A 16,294-nucleotide genomic window follows, 5' to 3' on the forward strand; every position below is an offset into this window, starting at 1 on the left:
CATTTGAGAGCTCAGGGAGTCTATCCGTCTGATTTCAACGTGCCACTTCCATGGAAGCTTTCCTAAGGAGTATACTGAATCAACAAAAAGCCACTTCTGAAAGGAAGTCATTTTGTAATTACCCCTTGAGTCAGTCAAAGTTTTGTCAAGTGCTTTTGGGCTTGAGATACACAAGGAAAAGAGAAGTAAATCACAGAGCTTCCTGTTGAGAAGTCTGCAAACATAAGCACCCCAAATGTAGCGTGTGAAACAACCACCACTGTATTACCCTGATTCTGTGGGTCAGGAATTCAGACAGAGCATGGGCAAGAGGGCTTCTCTGCTTCAAGATATCTAGGGCGTTAGCTGTCATGACACAAACAGCTGAGGGCTGGAATCGTCTGGAAGGTTTCTCACTCACATATCTTGTAGCTGGATAGGGATGATATGGATGCTGGATTCCGGGCACTTATACTTGGGGACCTCGGGGAGTCAGGCTTCCTACATGGCATTTCAGGTCTCCAAGAGTAGATGTTCCCACAAATGAAGAAGCAGCATGTTCTTTTATGAGTCACATGGCATCACTTCCATCATACACTATTGGTCAAAGCACTTACAAACCTCCACAGTTAAGATTTGGCAAAGTGAGGGGCACCTGGGTGGTGCAGTCAATTAAGCATCCAAACTCTTGGTTTGGGCTCAGGATCATAGGATTGAGCCCCATATCACAACACACTCAGCAGGGGGTCTGCTTGAGGTTCTCTCTCTCCTCCTCCCTCTGCCCCTCCCACCCTCTAAAATAAATAAATCTTAAAAAAAATAGATTTTGCACATAAATAAAAATCATACAGTATTGGTCTCTCTCTGACTTATTTCACTTAGCATGATACCCTCTAGGTAGGTCCATTCATGTTGGGAATGGGAAAATTTCATTCATTTTTTAAAAAGATTTTATTTATTTATTCATGAGAGACACACAGAGAGAGAGAGGCAGAGGGAAAAGCAGGCTCCACACAGGGAGCCCGACGTGAGACTCGATCCTGGGTTTCCAGGATCAGGCCCTGGGCCAAAGGCAGCGCTAAACCGCTGAGCCACCTGGGCTGCCCTCATTTTTTATGACTAAGTAACATTCCATTCTCTCTCTCTCTCTCTCTCTCTTTCTCTCTCTCTCTCCACACACACACACACACACACACACACACACACACGCTTGGTGTGCTTGTGTTGCTTCCGTATCTGGACTATTGTAAATAATGCTGTAATGAACACAGGGGAGCATATATCTTTTCAAATTAGTGTTTTCATTTTCTTTAGATAAATACTGAGAAGTGGAATTGCTGGATCATATAGTAGTTCTATTTTTAATTTTTGGAGTCACATCCATAATTTCTTCCACACTGGCTATACCAATTTACATTCCCACCAACAGTACACGAGGGTTCCTTTTGCTTCACATCCTCACCAACACTTATTTATTTTTTTGATACTAGCCATTCTCACCAGTATAAGGTGATAACTCATTGTGGTTTTGATTTGCCTTTCCCTGATGGTGAGTGATGTTGAGCATCTTTTCATGTGTCTGCTGGCCATCTGGATGTCTTCTTTGGAAAAATGTCTACTCATGTCTTCTGCTCGTTTTTTTATTGGATAGCTTGTTTTCTTTGATATTGACTTGTGAGAATTCTTTACATATTTTGAATATTAACCCTTTATTGGATATATCATTTGCAAATATCTTCTCCCCTTCATTATGTTGCCTTTTTATTTTGGCAATGGTTTCCTTTGCTTATGTAAGCATATGCATATGCTTTTGTTGTACTTGCTGTCAAATTACTTTAAATGATCAAATTTTGTGGTATATAAGTTATACCTCAATAAAACTGTTTAAAAATGCTATGGGGAGGGGCACCTGACTGGCTCAGTTGGTAGAGCATGCAACTCATGAGTTCAAGCCCCACAGTGGGCATATAGATTACTTTAAAAATTGTTATAGGGAAAACATATACAAAAATAAGTTTGAGATGGATCATAGACCTAAATACAAAAGGTAAAATAATAAAACTTCTGGAAGAAAAGATGGAAGAAAGTCTTCATGATTTTTGAATTGGCAAATATGTCAAACAGATCACAAAGTTCAACATAAAAAGAAAAAAAAGTGATAATATTTTGTGTTTCATTAACTGCTGAACTTGTGTGCTTGATTGATAATTTTTATTTACCAAAAAAATTAGTGAGAGGGTGAAAATTCAAGGCATAGACTGGAAGAAGATTTGCGAATATTTACATCTGTCAAAGGATGCATATTAAGAATAAAGTACTTCTACTAAGTAGTAAGAAATAGATAAACAACTCATTTTTTTTCAACAGGAAAAGCACTTCAATGCCTCAACTGATATTTTATAACAGGTATCAGAAAGGTTGGCAAACCTAGGAAATGACACTCAACATCGTCACAGATTTAACTGACATCCTGGGGCTCCCAGGCTACTGTAAGGCCAGGAGCATGTGGATCACAACATATAAATATATAGGCTTCTGACTAGACCACAAGTCACATGGATTTTAGGCCGTTGCCTCGCTGTGTTGTTCCTGGGCAGACCTGCTGTGGATGCACACATGAGAGATTTGTCAGTTGCCCTAGACCTTACCAGGCTTAAGATGCAAGAGTCATGTCTATGCTCAGCCCTCAGCTGCAGAATTGTGGGAACCCTGGCCTCTTTAAAATGCTCCTAGATTCATTCTGGAAGCTCGCGAGTGGATAACCCTCATGGGAATAGCCTGGCAGGCTCCAGGCAGAACTGGGGATGACTTTTCCCTTATATCACCTGCCCCTACCACTCATTTTCCCCTAACTCAGGTCTGCCCTGGTCTCATGAGTACGACTCAACTGTGGCACCCCCTTCACTCCCTTCCTGCATTGTGGAGGTTAGAGAGAAGTTAGGTAAAGTGGTTGTTTATTTTCAGGAAGTCAGTTTGTGCTTCTGGTAGGTGGCTCTTATCACATGATGGCATGCATACTTAGAAACTGGGGGGAGGGTAAGGAGAGGAAGTATCTGGAAAGTCAGAATCTAAGGAAAGACGTGGAAATCCATTTCACTTCTATACCATGAGCCTTGCTTCTCCCTAGGATGTTTTCTGGGCATTGGAAGGCAGATGGGGTGGAATTGTGAGGATCCATAGCCTGGCTCCTCAAGGGAGAATAGGAACCAAATTCAACTTTAGGGCTTAGACTAAAATGACAATCTTCCTGATTTCTCGAAATGGGCCTAGCTTTGAATCCTGACTCTAGCATTCACTAGCTGTAAGACCTTGAATTCAATACTCCTTTATCCCTGAGATGACAGGACAATGGGAGGGCATTTGACTCACCTTCAGAAGCTTTCCAATAGGATACACCAACAGCGTGAAGGCTGACAGGATGAGAAGCCATGTTCTTAAGGACAATGACCACTGTGTCATAAACCTCAGCCCGGATGGTAGGACCCAGCAGGCCTGCAAAAATGAGATGCCCCCCAAAGGTCACTGCTTTTATAAAGGTGATGACCAAAGCCACAGTGGAAAAACATGCCCCTGTGATTATTGATAAAGAGTAGTAATCGAATGAATAAATGCATAAACTGCTATCACCAGCTCAGCGTCATTCGTTGGACTGAGGATCGATTTCTAGCAATTCCTTCAATGCGTTCATTCATTCAACTAATAGTTGAGTTCCTTCTAGATTCTAGGAACTGTCCCAGGCACTGGAGATGCAGTACTGAACAAGATAGGTCATGGAAATCACATTCTGGAGGATGTCATTAAGCACATAAAGAAACGAGAAATATTCTGATTGTTGTAAATGCTATAAAAGATAGTGGCGTGCTAAAAATGATGAAGCAGGAGACAAACCTTTTATTTTTTAAATTTTTTATTTTTTTGAGACAATCCTTTTAATATAGTGGTTAGGAAGCGCATCTTTGAGGAAGTGGCATTTGAGCAGACATTTGACTAATAGAAAAGAAGCCAGTTTGCAAATATCTAGTAGATTGACATTCAAAGCAGATAAAAAAAGGGAAAAGTCCTGAGATAGGAATAATCTTGATATAGTTGAGCAACATGTGAATGAGTAGGGGAGTAATAGAAAATAAGGTTATAAAGGCAGGCAGGGAATATAACATGTAGGACTTTGTAGGCCACAGGAGTTTGGATGAATTTAGAATTTGCAAGAAACAAGCAGACTTGGGACTTGTTTTGGATGAAGTGTCAACAAGACTTGCTGATGGATTGGATGTTAGAGATAGGAAAAGAATGAGAGCAGCCAGGGATGGCTCCTGTGGTTTGGGTTTGTGCAACTGGGTAGTAATCAGGCCATGATGCAGAAAATTAAGAGGAAAATCAAGACTTCTGACTCATAGACATATTAAGTATAAGATGCCTACAAGTGATTTATTGAATGAAGTGGATTCAATTGGACGAAAACATGAAAGAGACTTAGTTTTCATAGTTTTTACCTGTGTTATGTGGAGTTTCCCCTCTTGCATTTTGATCAATCCCAAATTTTTTCCAGTAACCTTCACATGTTAGCAGTTTCGTATCAATCCAGTGATACTAGTCTGGCCTAATATCAAACATTTGATATCTCCCACAATTTCAGGGTCTCTCCCTCCTCCAGATTTCTCATCTTCCTCCCCTAATCCTCCTTCCCCACTCACTTTACCGCTTGACCCTCTGAGCTTGGAGCTAGTGAGAAAAGGACAGAGGTGGAAAAAGAGGCATGATGACAAAATCTATTTTGGAAAGAACACTGAAATGTGGCTTTGCTAGCCCCTGGTTATGGGATACGCCAAAATTTTATCTCTTTCTTTCTTAGGGAACTTATATGAGTTCTTTGGAGACTCTCTCCTTCCCAATCATGCCCTCTGCAGCTGTCACTTGTATATCTCTTCTCAGTTTCGGCTTCTGGCGATATAATCACAGAGATTTTTGCTATTGGGGTCACCTAGTCCTGGCAGGAAGACCTCTCAGGCAGCGTCTTTTTTAGACAAATCTTGTCCTATGACCTTCCTCATCTCATAGCTAACAGTGGCAGTGCAGTTAACTTCAGCTATAACCCACTCCCCTTATTATGCCATCAGGCGAAGTTCCCCCAAGACTCTAGCCTTGAAAGTTTTCCAGATAAAAAGCAGGAAATAGTCAGAGTCTTCGGAGCTCCACAGGTCTTATGTCAAGTCTTCTAAGTGGTTCTCCTAAAGCCTCCATCACTACAGTTTGACATGAGGGTGAAGCCTCCCACCCACTGTGGGGTGGGAACATACAAATTACCAAAAATGGTTTACAAAGAAATCCTCAAACCTAAATGATTTCATAAGTTCCCACAGTTTATTCACGCTTGAGGCGCATGATGGGCTAAGGTTTGCAGATCAATTTTGGACCATCACCTGAACAAGTCCCTGAGTAAGTCCTGCATACGAGGACTGACATCTCTCTTTTTTCTTCAAATTTTAATTAAATTCCAGTTAGTTAACATACAGTGCACTATTGGTTTCAGGAATAGGGGCACCTGGGTGGCTTAGTCAGTTAAGCATGCTACTCTTGATTTCAGCTCAGGTCATGGATCTCAGGGTCATGCCATCAAGCCCTGCATCAGGCTTTGTGGCGGGTGTGGAGCCTGCTTGGAATACTCTCTTTCCCTCTCCCTCTCCCTCCATACATGGATATACTGGTTTCAGGAGTAGAATTCAGTGATTTCTCACTTACATACAATACCCAGTGCTCATCGTAACATATGTTCTTCTTAATACCAATCACCCATCACCCATCTAGCCTTCCCCCACCCACTTCATTCCATCTACTCTCCATTTGTTCTCTATTGTTAAGAGTCTTATGGTTTGTTTCCATCTCAATAACGTTTACTTCCTTTTCAGTAGTCCAAGATTTTAAACTGGGTAAAACTACCCTTTTAAAGTTTTTTTAAAAATAATCTGTACAAGCACTGTGGAGCTCAAACTCACAACCCCAAGATCAAGAGCCACATGCCCTACCTACTGAGCCAGCCAGGTACTCACAATATCTCTTTAGAATTTGGGGATATTTGTCACCTCTAATTTTCAGAAATAATTTCAAAGTAGATGTCTCATCTTGATATCCTGTTACATGCTTATTTGACATCTAAGTGGACTTCTCAAGTAAGCAGACTGAACTGAAGATATCAATTTGGGAGTCACTGGCATAGAGATGTCCTAAAATTGTGAGACTGGATAAGATAAGCTAGTGATTGAAGGTAAAGAAAAGATAAAACAAACCCAGCTCCAAGACCCAGAGCACTCTACCCTCTAGAGAACAGCAGAGGAGGAGAGCCTGCACAGAGACTGAGACTATGCAGTCACCGTATTTCCCCGATGGCCCTCTTCAACTGCAGCCTAGGGGATCCTTGCTAGGACATCAGTTACTCAGTTTCATAGTAAACAATCAATATTGTTTATATTACCCATCCACGGTGGCCTGGGTTTGGCAATGTTGAAAAGGTCATCTGTAAACTCTACAAACACAGTCTTTCTGTACGTGACTGACGTGGTGCGTGGCAAAGATCCTGGCACCCTGGAAGAAAAGCTGTGTGAAGAAAGGAAAAAGTCATTCATTTTGGTAAACCCTTTTTTTTAAGATTTTATTTATTCATGAGACACACACACATACAGAGAGAGAGAGAGAGAGAGACAGAGACAGAGACAGAGACACAGGCAAAAGGAGAAGCAGGCCCCAAGCAGGGAGCCCAACAAGGGAATCCATCCAGGGTCCCCAGGATCAGGCCTCAGGCTGAAGGCGGCGCTAAAGCGCTGAGCCACCCGGGCTGCCCTTTTGTGAACACTTTTTGAACCCACTTTGAAAAGCAGCTGGAAGTAAAGCTTCCATCCCATTCCTCTTCTATTAACAAGGTAAATTGGAAATTGTATATAAATCCCTGCTACAGACTGAATGTTTATATGTGCAGAGAACGGGACTGGTGACCTTATAAGATGTCATATATAAGAGAGACCCCAGAGACATCTAGCACCTCTTCCACGATACAAACTCACAGTGAAAGGATGGCCATCTATGAACAAGGAACAGACCCTCACCAGGCACCAAATCTACTGGCACCTTAATCTTGGAGTTCCAGCCTCCAGAGCTGTGACAAATACATGTCTGTTGTTCACAAGCCACATAGCCTGTGGTATTTTGTTGTAGCAGCCTGAGCTAAGAGAACCCCTAACATACATCACACCAAAACACTGTTTTCAAAAGTTATCTGGTACACTAGGCACCATATAATAAATCATAAAACTGGTACCCTTACACTGCATCTTTTGCCAAAGCAATAACTACAAGATCCTTCAATTTCATCTCTATAACAGACTGTGACTTTATTTTTTAAAAATCTTTGTTTATTTGAGAAAGAGAGTGTGTGTGTACGCATACACACAAGTGAGCAGAGGGGTGGAGAGGGAGAAGCAGACTCCCCACTCTCGAGCCCGACTCAAGGCTTGATCACAGAGCACTGGGATTATGATTTGAGCAGAAGCCACCCAGGTGCCCCAGACTGTAACTTCTATTTATTTAAAGATTGTATTTATTTACTCATGAGAGACACAGAGCGAGAGGCAGAGACACAGGCAGAGGGAGAAGCAGGCTCCCTGTGGGGGGCCCAATGTAGGACTGGATCCCAGGACCTCAGCATCATACCTGAGCTGAAGGCAGACACTCAACTGCTGAGCACCCCCAGGCGCCCCCCAGACTGTAGCTTTATCTAAGTAACTTGTATTCAAATTTTGTCAGTGTGTCCTAAAATTATACTTCCCCTCTTACATATACCAGGAATATCACAAATAAAATAACCTGCCAATGAAGACTATGTACATTGATCTACTGATGCTAGTAGGAGCTGTATTAAGGGTCAACCCTCCATTCATGCTCATTTTTGTCTTTAGTCAGATACTCAGATTCGGATTAGCTATTGAATCAGAAATTTTATGATTGATTATATAAATGTTCCCAAAATGTTATTCTTTGCTTCAGTTATCAAAACTCTTTTAGGTGAAGACTGGTTCCCAACCTTTTGCTCTCTCTCTACCTGACAAGTTCGGTTCTCATGTTCTGGGGCCCAGTCTCAATTGAATAATCAAAAGGACCAATATGAATCCTAGTTTAGAAGGCTCTAGGTGAATTGGTAAAAAATACAAAGTGGTTGAAGGTGGCTACTGCCACTCATTTTTGCATGCATAGCGTAGTTCTGCAGTTTTCTATATGCCATAGAGAGCCTCTTTTCCTGACTTATGCTTCTGGATATCTAACTCTCTTCACTTCCCAGATTTTTACCAACTGGTATTGTTTCAGCAAGCCAAAGAAGTATAGCCACGAGGCACGGACATTTGGGGAACGAAGATTCATGTGGAGAAATCAAGACTGCTGCCCTAGAAGGAATCTTTCATGTGCAGATCCTGGTATCCAAACCTCAATCACTCAAAAAATTTGAAAAAAAATTGAGCACTCACTCCCTGCAGATGTATATTCACTCATTTATAAACCATATACTACATGCCACTGTGCCGTCACAACATACATACTAGAAACGAATATGGAAAAGGAGAGGATTCTAAAGATATACAGTTAGATATGTACCAGGTGTTGTTTCTTTTGTCTTGATAACTATTTGTATTCAACATCAGATTTCAATCATACATATTTGCGTAATAAAAATGACCTCTCATGGTGAACTTTTCACAACTGTGTACTAGTTCAGCTGATCTACCTTTCATTCTCCACTTAGAATCTGATTTTTGCTTTGTTGTTGTAGCACCATGAAGGAAAGAGCTGCTGGTCCCTTATAACAAAATGGGGATGTGTATACATAAAACACAATGGGTGGGTTCTCCTTACATCATAGTTTGTATGCCACCGTTTGGTTTGGTAGATAGAAAACGGTAAGGAGAGAGAAGAGGGCCTCATTATAAAAGAGAGGTGAATGCATTTCCGTGGCCCAGGTGGTCTGAATTGCTGAGCCAGTAACCCTGTCATTCTCTGCCTGGTGTCAGGGTCTAAAATCGGGAGGGTGGGAAAGAAGGTCACGCACCACCCAGCCAGCTCCTTCCAGTTTCTGGCCAAGGACAAGGTTCAGGGGATTTGAGCGAATGGCTGCATAGGGACAGGCACTCAGGTCTGAAAGTGAGCACTCAGATCCTTAGTACTCGGTGTCAAACTCATTTCCTGGTCCTCCATAAACATGGGGTCTGCGAACCAACGCTTTTTCAGTCTGAGGAATGTCAGAAACAATTCAGTTTTCACGAGTGAATGTCCTCTGCATAACATTTTCCGTCTTGGTTGTAACTACAACGAGGGCAGTTTTCATTTGTGTCCCCACTGAAGCCTAGTGCGCTCGCCGCACAGCTGGGCTGGGGGTGAATGTGTCGGCAGGGCTCGATGAGTTCTCATCTACCCTTTGTGCCACTTTTCTGTTCACCCATAGCTCACATAACTGCCTGTTTTCAAGTTTAACGATTGCATCGATGATTCCTGATCTATTTTTAAAAGATAAAACCAAACACAGTAATAAGGCCGGAGTGAAATAGTACAGTCCTAACATCCCAATCTGAAAGGATTTTTTTCTATATTACACAGAGGAATCTAGCATTAATAGACACTCAGAAGCAGCCTTTGGTGTAAGCATTTAAAGATGGGCAGAAGAACGTTTTTGTGGTGGACACCAAGGACCACTAACAGAGAACTTTCTCAGCTTCAAAACTTAAAATTTTCTAAGATATATTGATTGATTGATTGATTGATTAATAACCTAACAATAATCAGTACTGAATTTTATTTTATAGTGGAATGATTCCAATTGAATGTAGTGGAGCTTATTAACTTTCTTAACAAATAAGGTTTTTTTCTCCCTCACTGTAAAATTGAGATCTGTCATTTGTGTTACATGGATTATCTAAACATTCACATCTTTAAAACTCCTGGGCTTCCCATTTGGAGGCTGAAATTTCTGTGAAGCAAGGTGAACTGTTATTGTTGAGTAATAAGTCAGTGGCAAATTAGGTAAATCAGAGGCACAGCTCAGGATGCCAGTTGCTGGCTTACATTTTGATGGCCATGGTCCAGAGGAATGGTTTCCATGGTAACAACACCAGCTCCATAATAGGCATTGGAAATACTAAAAAGCGTTCCAAACCCAAGTACATTATTTGTGAGGTCCTACTTTACGCCTGTTGTCATAACATGATTGCAAGGCTGCCCAACGGGAATGAGGCCACGCCAATCACCTTCCATTCCAGTATCTACATGCAGTTTGTGCTTTCCTGGTTGTAGCAGGTAGATGAGAGATCCTTCCTGGATCATTATAATTGGCACAGAAGGGATGCAGGTAGCTTATAACACAGTGCTCACAGATGCCATAATCTGGTCAAAATGGCCATCAAGACCTCCCAAGGTCATAATCACATCTACCTATAGGTCTTTTTCTTCTGTCTTTTTTTTCTTGGAGCAGTTCAAAGCACTTGGTCAAGTCAGTATGGAGTTGAAATAATCTCGCATCCCTTAACAGCATAGTATTCTTTCACTTTAGGCCTAACAGAATCCAAGTCTCTACTTGTGAATTCAGGCAAAAAGCTCTCCCTCTTTGTTATATCATATAGCTGGTTGGCATCTGCATCAGCACAGGCTCTTAAAATAGCTTTGCTCCTAAGATGACAAAGACCTTTGTCCAGAGGCTGATTCAGAGCCACAGGGCAGTGTTTCAGCTTCTTGGTGGGAAGCACGGGTTCCAACAGGATAAAGGCATGCTCCTTATCGGACTACTGGCCAACCGTGGTAGGTGGTGGAGCAGGTGTTGTTTCTTACATCTTGTTCACCCTCAGGGGCTTTTGAAAAGCAAGAAATTGTAAGAGATGGAAGACGAAACAGATAAATGGTGGATATATTTGGTATGGGGACCACTGAAGAAAGAACCCCAAACATGACCAATAAGACACCCCTTGTCACAAATAACAACAGTAAGGATAAAAGTGGGGGGAAGGAGAGGCAGTTTCTGATTGTGGGTATTAGCATGCTTGGAGCAGAAGTCACACCATACCTGGAACTACCGAGATGTGAAATCAATAACAAGGTGTCTGACGTTTATTACTTACCTATTCTTTTTCTCAACCAAATGCTGAAATAACAAAAATCTCAGTGTTTCTTTCAAAGAGCAGCAACACCAGAAAATTATTCATTCCCATAAGAAATTTTGCTTTTTCTTTTTTTAAAAAAGATTTTATTTATTCATCAGAGAGAGAGAGAGAGAGGCAGAGACACAGGCAGAGGGAGCAGCAGGCTCCGTGCAGGGAGCCCAACGTGGGACTCCATCCCAGGTCTCCAGGATCACACCCACCCTGGGCTGAAGGTGGCACTAAACCGCTGAGCCACCTTGGCTGCCGGGCTTTTTCTTATAAAGCCTTTAGTGGGAATGCTGAGGTAGAAAATGAAAATGCAATCTGAAAGTGGTAAAGACTGCAAAATAGGAAGATCAGTGATCTACTGGTATTTTTCATTTTTAAAATTGTGGTAAAACACATAAAACATAAAATTTACTCATTTTTAAGTATATAGTCCAGTAGTAGTAAGTACATTCATATTGTTGTGCAACCACCACCACTGTCTGCCTCCATAACTCAATATCCATTGAACAATAACTTCTCATTCTCCACTCTCCTCCCCTCTGAAACCATCATTCTACTTTCTGTTGTTATGATTCTGACTAAGTACCTCATATAAATGGAATTGTAGAGTCTTTGACTTTTTGTGACTGGCTTAATGTCCTTAAGATTGATCCACATTGGGAATCCCTGGATGGCTCAGCGGTTTGGTGCCTGTCTTTGGCCCATGGTGTGGTCCTAGAGTCCTGGGATCGGGCTCCCTGCATGGGCCTGCCTCTCTCTCTGCCTATGTCTCTGCTTCTCTCTCTCTGCGTCTCTCATGAATAAATAAATAAAATCTTTAAAAAAATGATCCACATTGTAGCAGGTGTCAGAATTCTCTTCCTTTTTAAGGTTGAAAAATACTCCACTGTATGAATAGATCACATGCTGCTTACCCATTTACTCCTACATAGATGCTTGGGTTCTTCCATGTTTTAGCTATTGAGAATAATGCTGCTGTGAACATAGGGACACAAATATCTCTTCAAGATCCTGCTTTCAATTATTTTGAGTATATACCCAGAAATGGAATTGATGGATTATATGGTAATTTTCAAAAAAGTTTTTAGGAGTCATCATTCTGTTTTTCACAGTGGCTACACCATTTTTCAATCCCAGCAACAGTGCAGAAGCGTACCAATTTCTCCACAACCTCCCCAACACTTATTTTCTGTTTTTGTTTGTTTGTTTGTTTGTTTGTTTAACTAACAGCCATCTTAATGGGTGAGAGATCACGTCTTTTTGTAGTTTTGCTTTGAATTCCCCCAGGTGATTTCGAACTTTTTTTTTTTTATTTTCCGGCTCGAACATCTTTTCAAGTGCTTCTTGGCCATTTGTATACAGTCTTTGGAGAAATGTCTATTCAAGTCAGTTTTGTCCATTCTTGAATTAGGTTGTTTGCTTTTAAAAAAACAAAAAACTTGTTTGCTTTCTTGTTTAGTTTTTCTTTTTAAGATTTTATTTTTAGGGATGCTTGGGTGGCTCAGTGGTTGAGCGAGTGCCTCCGGCATAGGGTGAGATCCAGGGGTCCCGGGATCGAGTCCCACATCTGGCTCCCTGCACGGAGCCTGCTTCTCCCTTTGCCTGTGTCTCTGCCTCTCTCTCTGTGTCTCTCATGAATAACTAAATAAAAGATTTTATTTTTTAAGTGATCTCTACGCCCAAAATGGACCTTGAACTCACCACTCTGAGACCAAGAGTCACATGTTCCACTGACTGAGCCACCCTCGTTCTTGTTGAGTTTTAAGAAGTTCTCCATATACAGTTTTCCCCTGCTATCCAAAAGTAGAACATGCCTATGAAACCTTTTGTAAGATGTACTGGCATTAAACAAACAACCAATATCACCATTCTGTAAAAGGTACAAACCTGTTCAGATTTTATTAGTTAGTAAAAACAGGTAGTAAAGTAGGTCTTTTGTAAAAGCAAAGTATTGTAAAGCAAGCTTTCAGATAGTGGAGGAAACCTGTATTTTGAATATTAATCTTTTAAAATATTTCATAAAGATTTTATTTATCAGGTCACCTGGGTGGCTCAGTGGTTGGGTATCTTTGGCTCAGGGCGTGATCCCGGGGTCCTGGGATCGAGTCCTGCATCGGGCTCCCTGCATGGAGCCTGCTTCTCCCTCTGCCTGAGTCTCTGCTTCTCTCTCTGTGTCTCTCATGAATAAATAAATAAAATATCCCTTAAAAAGATTACTTAATTTGAGATAGAGAGAGAGAGAGAGAAAGAGCACAAGTTGGAGGGAGGGGTAGAGGTTCGATCTCACAACCCTGAGATCATGACCTGAGGTGAAATTAAAAGACGCCTAAGCAACCGAGCCACCAAGGTGCCCCAAGAGTTCCTTTGGTAGAGTCATTAGTAGCTTGGATATGGTAAGGAAAGAATCTCTGGCTTGAAAATACGACAATAGAAGCAAAGAGAAAAAAAGAAAGGGAGAAAAACCAGAATCAGAATATCTGAGCACTGTGGGACAACTCTAAAGGTCGTAGCATACACACAGTGGGAATAGCAGAAGAAAGAGAAAGGAACAGAAGTAATATCTGAAGCAATAATGAGAATTTCCCCAAACTAATGTCATACACCACAACATAGACCTAGGAAGCTCAGAGAACACCAAGCAGGGCAAATGCCCCCCAGAAAACTCTTTCCAGGCATACCATATTCAAATTTCAGAAAATCAAAGATAAATACAACATCTTGAAAGAAACCACAGGGAAAATATCTCACCTAATGAGGAACAAAGAATCACACGCAAGTTCTCAGAAATCATGCAAGTGAGAAGAGAGGAGAGTGTCGCATATTTAAAGTGTTGATGGTAAAAAACAACAACAGCAACAACAACAACAACCAACCTAGAGCTCTCTACCCTGCAAGATCATTCTTCAACAGTGAAGGAGAAATAACGAGTCTAGACAAACAAGAATTGAGGGAATCTGTTGTCAGTCGAGCTGCCTCATGGGAAATATCATAACAAACTTTTCAGACACAAGGGAATTAACACAGGTCAAAATTCAGACCTACATAAAGAAAGGAAGAGCACGGAAGAATGAGAAAGTGGAGAGCATCCACTACAGAAAAGGCACCAAACAAGCAAGTAGACAGAATGAGTTCGCCAGCTGATGTCACCAGCCTCAGCCCTGTAATTCCAATCCTGCCAACACGGACATTGGAATGGAGCAGCTGCAGCACAGGTGGTGTGTGGGTGTAACGCCCCAGAGTCACCGAGGCCCATCTAGCTACTGCTACTGTGGGCGTCCACCTGGACAGCAATAGAGACCAAAACTCAGCCCCTGGTGTGTCACAATTCCTCAAGTAGTAATCTATTCAGATACTGAAGAAGCACCAATAAACTCCCCCCAACCAATTCCTGTGTGTGCGTGCACACATGCGCACACCCACACCCATGCCCAAAGAGAGAAAAGCAGACATCCCTTTTTTTTCCCCACTTGTGTGCTTAAGAAGCTATAAAAACCACCCAAGGAAATATCAGAAAGGGAGACAGAACATGAGAGACTCCTAACTCTGGGAAACGAACTAGGGGTGGTGGAAGGGGAGGTGGGTGGGGGGTGGGGGTGACTGGGTGACGGGCACTGAGGGGGGCGCTTGATGGGATGAGCACTGGGTGTTATGCTATATGTTGGCAAATTGAACTCCAATAAAAAATAAATTAAAAAAATAAAAACCACCCAAGGAAGTAATCCCTGATTACTAGCTGCTAGCAGGGGAAGAAGCGTGAGCTTTATTTACAGGTGGGTCAGTTTGCTATGCAGGTGCAAGGGCAATGCTACGGGTTGTGAACTTTGTGTAGAAAGAGAAATGGCCCAAGGTTCAAATATGTGCAGACTAATGGATATCAGCAAAGGTTTGGTTGTGTAGCCAGAGGCCTAGAAGGAATAGGATTGGAATATCAGGGACAAGGATATCTGGGGTAAGATGTGTTCATGAGTGGGTACAAAATAGAAAAACCCTCCTGTCATATGTTAATGCCACCTGAGAGCATCGACCGTGGATAAAACGACAGGCAATTAATGTCAGCCAGGCTCTGCACGGGCCACCCCACTGCTGGCAAAATGTGACGTTAGCGGCGATGGTGGCAGCGAGAGAATTTGTGCATAGATCCAAAAGCATGGTTCTTGCTAAGGCTCATCTACCCAGTGTTGTCCCTGAAAGCCCAGCCTGCCACCAGCAGGAAGCAAGCCCGCGGGCACAAACTGCACCGTCCACCAGGGAGACCAGCCAGCTGGTCCACAGCAAGTTGACTGCCTTGGACCCCTTCCCATCCTAGAAGGGACACCATGACCTCGGCATCCATTGGCTTTACCACGTGCCGCGCAACCAGCCGCTGCCAGAGAGAAGAGTGAAGTAACTTCCTAAAGCACAGCTGAGGCTCCAACGTGAAGCTCCACGGGGCCCTGTAAGGACTGAGGGCCAGCTTCCGAGGGGCGCTATGTGCACTGGTGCGAAGATGGTTCTGTGTCCCCACGAACACGTGGGCTTAGGAACCAAAGCGGCTCAACCCATGACTCTGCTGTGACCCTCCTGGGGAGCCTGTGCGCCCCTCCCTACAGCTTTGAGCTCAGCAGTGTGCAGGGTCCCCACAGCAAAAACGCCGTGAATTAGAAACTGGGGGGCAACTAGGTAATGGTCATACGAAAGGGACGCGGGCCAGAAGGGGCGTCCTCAGGTGCGGTCACACACAGGGCGGGCACAGATGTGGCCCACGCAAAGGCCTCCCGCCACCCCCCTGGGAACCGGGTAAGCTGCCCACGCCCCATCCGCGTGAGGTCAAGGCAGGTGAGCTCGCGGAGGTCGAGGTGGGGACGGAAATGGGACGGTTCTGCGAGCCACCGCCTGGCCTGGCCGCGCTCTCGCCCCAGCACCGCGCACCCCAGCACCGTTGGCACGCAAACCCTGACCCCGCCTCCTGCCCGGGGCGGCCACGCCCCCTCCCCAGGAGCCGCAGGAACTGGCGCTTAAGGGACCGGGATGGAGGGATCCCTGGGTGGCGCAGCGGTTTGGCGCCTGCCTTAGGCCCAGGGCGCGATCCTGGAGACCCGGGATCGAATCCCACGTCGGGCTCCCGGTGCATGCAGCCTGCTTCTCCCTCTGCCTGTGTCTCTGCC

General features: G+C 43.3%; 1 protein-coding gene and 1 pseudogene across 2 annotated transcripts in view; both read right to left on the reverse strand.

The window, feature by feature from the left end:
- F8 (coagulation factor VIII) overlaps positions 1–16,294 on the reverse strand; it is a 150,698-nt gene that overhangs the window by 118,673 nt on the left and 15,731 nt on the right. For both annotated transcript variants that reach the window (XM_055338504.1, XM_055338503.1), the window contains 2 exons: positions 6,446–6,567; positions 3,349–3,471 (listed from right to left, as the gene is read on the reverse strand). In XM_055338504.1, coding sequence (XP_055194479.1) covers positions 3,349–3,471; positions 6,446–6,449 — 127 coding nt within the window. In that variant the 5' untranslated portion in view covers positions 6,450–6,567. The remainder of the gene's footprint in view (positions 1–3,348; positions 3,472–6,445; positions 6,568–16,294) is intronic.
- LOC129517643 (thiamin pyrophosphokinase 1-like) lies at positions 9,359–15,468 on the reverse strand (annotated as a pseudogene).

The sequence above is a fragment of the Nyctereutes procyonoides genome, unplaced genomic scaffold (assembly GCF_905146905.1).
Source record: "Nyctereutes procyonoides isolate TBG_1078 unplaced genomic scaffold, NYPRO_anot_genome, whole genome shotgun sequence".
NCBI lineage: Eukaryota > Metazoa > Chordata > Mammalia > Carnivora > Canidae > Nyctereutes > Nyctereutes procyonoides.